This window comes from Lactuca saligna, chromosome 4 (assembly GCF_052625555.1).
Source record: "Lactuca saligna cultivar CGN05327 chromosome 4, ASM5262555v1, whole genome shotgun sequence".
Taxonomy (NCBI): Eukaryota; Viridiplantae; Streptophyta; class Magnoliopsida; order Asterales; family Asteraceae; genus Lactuca; species Lactuca saligna.
Genome location: NC_136420.1, coordinates 167,267,461 through 167,271,330, shown reverse-complemented (window position 1 = coordinate 167,271,330; position 3,870 = coordinate 167,267,461). Strand labels below are relative to the sequence as shown.

General features: G+C 37.2%; 3 protein-coding genes across 3 annotated transcripts; all 3 read left to right on the top strand.

Moving 5' to 3' along the window:
* Positions 1-739: 739 nt before the first annotated feature.
* Positions 740-1,837, top strand: LOC145040330 (uncharacterized). Its single transcript, XM_078988272.1, has one exon. It carries the CDS (start codon positions 740-742, stop codon positions 1,835-1,837), a length of 1,098 nt encoding a protein of 365 aa, XP_078844398.1.
* Positions 1,838-1,930: 93 nt separating this feature from the next.
* Positions 1,931-2,668, top strand: LOC145040329 (uncharacterized). The gene has a single exon (XM_078988271.1). It carries the CDS (start codon positions 1,931-1,933, stop codon positions 2,666-2,668), a length of 738 nt encoding a protein of 245 aa, XP_078844397.1.
* A 49-nt stretch (positions 2,669-2,717) lies between these two features.
* On the top strand, positions 2,718-3,185 carry LOC145040328 (uncharacterized). The gene has a single exon (XM_078988270.1). The coding sequence runs from the start codon at positions 2,718-2,720 to the stop codon at positions 3,183-3,185; it is 468 nt and encodes a 155-aa protein (XP_078844396.1).
* The last annotated feature ends 685 nt before the right edge of the window (positions 3,186-3,870 follow it).

Below are 3,870 nucleotides of genomic sequence, written 5' to 3'. Positions count from 1 at the left end.
GGATGAAATTAATAGTAACAATGAAGACAATGATGAAGGTTCAGAAGGTACGCTTTTAACATTCTTTTACATATTTAAAACATGTAACATATATTGCCTTAAATATTTGGATATCAAATTTATATTTTTCACATAAATTATGATATCACAGGATCTACTTCAAAAAAGGCAGAAATATTGTAGTATGCGGGAATACTATTGTTACAAGTTCCAAATACGGTCGAATGGTAATGTGATTTTGATGGGAGGGAGATTGTTTCAGCAGTTTGCAGTAGATACCTATATAAAGATTGAGACTACACATTTGGTTTTTGTTGAAAAGAACCAAACCAAAATTAGAGCCGATTTATACCAGGGCATTGTTGATTGCTTCAATGCCGGTGAGGCTCAACCAAGTAGGGTTGGACAGAGAGTTGTGTTACCTGCAAGTTTCATTGGAGGTCCACGTGACATGCGTCGAAGATTTCTGGATGCCATGGCTTTAGTTCAAGATGATGGGAGGCCTTATATATTTCTTACAATGACGTACAACCCAAAATGGAAAGAAATCGATCATGAGTTATTGCCTGGACAGTCAGCTCAAGATCGACCGGACCTTGTTGCAAGATTTTTTCATGCTAAGTTAGAGGATCTGAAGGTATAGTTATTCCAGAGACATATAATCAGTGTGGTGGGGTCATATGTGTATATCATAGAGTTTCAAAAGAGTGGATTGCCACATGCACATTTCCTATTAATAATGACACCTAGATATAAGATGAATAATCCAGAAGATTATGAAAAACTTGTGTGTGCTGAAATTCCCGACCCAATAAGGTTTCCTGAAATGCATGATCTTGTCAAAAGTCACATGATGCACGGTCCCTGTGGTAGCTTACGAGAAAAAAGTATGTGTATGCAGGGTGTGCCAAAAATATGTTGTTTCAGATATCGTAGGCAATTCAATGAAAAAACATCACAAGGAGAGGACTCATATCCATTATATAGAAGGAGAAATAATGGAATTGAGGTGACTGTAAGAAATACATCATTGGATAATAGATGGGTGGCTCCATACAACCCAAAGTTGTTAATGATTTTTAATTGTCATATCAACGTTGAGGTTTTTTCGAGTATAAAGTCTGTGAAGTACCTCTTCAAATATGTTTATAAGGGCCATGACAAACAAGTTATCCATATTGATAAAGACCAAGAAAATGTTGTTATTAATGAGATAAAAAATTTTCAAGACGCAAATTATATGTCCCCTCCTGAGGCATTATGGCGAGTTTTTAGCTTTCCTCTTTCAAAAATCCACCCTTGTGTGATGGCCTTGCAAATACATCTCCCGAATCAACAGTTGGTTAGGTTCAAAAACGGTGACAAAATGGAAGACATTGTTGATAGGGAGAAAGAAAAAGATTCAATGTTGACGGCATTTTTCAAGAAGAATAAAGAAGATTCTAATGCGAGAAAATATTTGTATAAGGATTTTCCCAAACATTTTACATGGAATCGAAGCAACCATTGTTGGAGGACTCGAGAACATAAATCAATGATTGGTCGACTTGTTTATGCTAATCCAGCTGAAGGAGAGAGATACTACCTACGCCTACTTTTATGTCATATCACTGGGCCTACCTGCTTTGAAGATTTATACACAACCAATCGTGTATTACACCCTACATTTCGAAAAGCAGCTCTTGAAAGAGGTTTAATAGAGACCGATGATAATTTATCACAATGTCTTGAAGAGGCTTCCTTATTTCAATTTCCCAACGCACTTAGAAGGTTATTTGCGACGATGCTGATTTTTTGTGAACCAAGAAATATTCGCAAGTTATGGGACGACCACTAAGATTCTCTTTCTGAAGATTATAGGAAACAATATGGATGTGCCGAGCGAGTGCAAAATATGGTCCTCATCAACATTAGAGTCTTCCTAGAATCTATGAGTAAAAAGCTTAGTGATTACGACCTTCCAAATGTCAGTGCACACATCGATTTACAATCAAGAGGTTATCGTGAGGTGCAAGAAGAATACTCTATAAATGTGGAATATGAAGACTTACATGCGCGGGACTCTCTCAATCCAGACCAGAAGTTTGCATATGATGAAATAATGAGGCATGTGGATCAAAATATACCAGGTGTCTTCTTCATAGATGGTCCCGGTGGAACTGGAAAGACATTTTTGTACAAAGCTTTGTTGGCCAATATTTGTGCTCGTGGTCTTATTGCACTTGCAACGGCCACGTCAGGTGTTGCGGCGAATAACATAACAGGAGGGAGAACAGCTCATTCACGATTTGGAATTCCCCTCACTCTTGATAATAACTCGATGTGCAAGATCACTAAACAAAGTGGGAAGGCTCAGATACTTCGCGAGGCAAAGGTAATCATATGGGATGAAGCAGTAATGGCTAGGAGGCAGGCAATAGAAGCAATTGATCGGATAATGCAAGACATCACAGATGAGAAGCTCCCTTTCCGTGGAAAGATAATGGTTATGGGAGGTGACTTTAGACAAGTGTTGCCGGTCGTGAGACGTGGAACTCGAGCACAAATTGTCGACTCTAGCTTACGAATGTCACCTCTATGGGCTTCAGTTAAAAGGCTTCGATTAAATATCAACATGAGAGCGGTAAATGACCCATGGTTTTCTGATTTTTTTACTACGAGTCGGTGATGGAAAGGAGGAAACATTGGACGAGTCCTATATTCGTATACCTGATAACATGTCCATTCCATACACTGATAAAACTAAATCAGTGGACGCTCTGATTGATGCAATATTTCCTTCTTTGCTATCCAACGACACCGATTCAAAATTTATCATTTCGAGGGCGATATTGTCAACTAAAAATGAAAGATTTGATGAGATTAATAATAAGTTGATCGAACAATTTTCTAGCGAGCAAAAAGTTTACTATAGTTTTGATGAAGTGGAAGATGACAAAAATAACATATATCCGATGGAATATTTGAACTCGCTAAATGTTAGTGGTGTACCCCCTCATTATCTTCAGTTAAAAACTGGGTGCCCTGTAATACTTTTGCGAAATATCGATCCTTCAAATGGGTTATGTAATGGCACCAGATTGATATGTCGAGCTTTCCAACAAAATGTCATTAATGCAGAGATAGTTGTTGGCCAACATGCTGGAAAAAGTGTTTTTACCAAGAATTCCTCTATGGCCGTCTGACGATGAGATGTTCCCATTCAAAGTTAAGAGAAAGCAGTTTCCAATTCAACTTAGTTTCTCTATGACAATCAATAAAGCTCAAGGACAAACAATTCCAAATGTAGGTGTTTATCTACCAGAATCGGTATTCTCACATGGCCAGCTTTATGTGGCGTTGTCCAGAGGAATATCACGTGTCAATACCAAGGTATTAGTAAAGCCGGAAAAAACATTTGATAATGATGGAATTTACACATCAAACGTTGTGTACAAAGAAGTGTTATGTGATTAACAAGGTACAATCAACAACTTATTATTTTACAATTTCTTCAAATATGTATCTTAGATGCTTATTTGATGTCTAATGCAGGGCTAGCAGATGAAGCAACATGATTGCGGATTGGTGTAGTTTATATATTGGACATGTTATAAATATACAAATCTACATGGTTGCATATTGTTGTTATTTATATATTATAAAATCAAGTATGAAGTATTAGATGAATTATTTGAGATGTAGACTCAACTTTTGTCGTATTGTATGACTATGCTCCTAACAAGAAACTATATGTTGAAATGAACTATTCGACACAAAATAGTCTACCAAATGGTCACAATGAATAGGTCACGTCTAAAGGAAACTAATCATCACATTAAAACTATCTTCCGAAAGAAACTTGTTGCCGCGCGACGCTTAGCGCCAGTA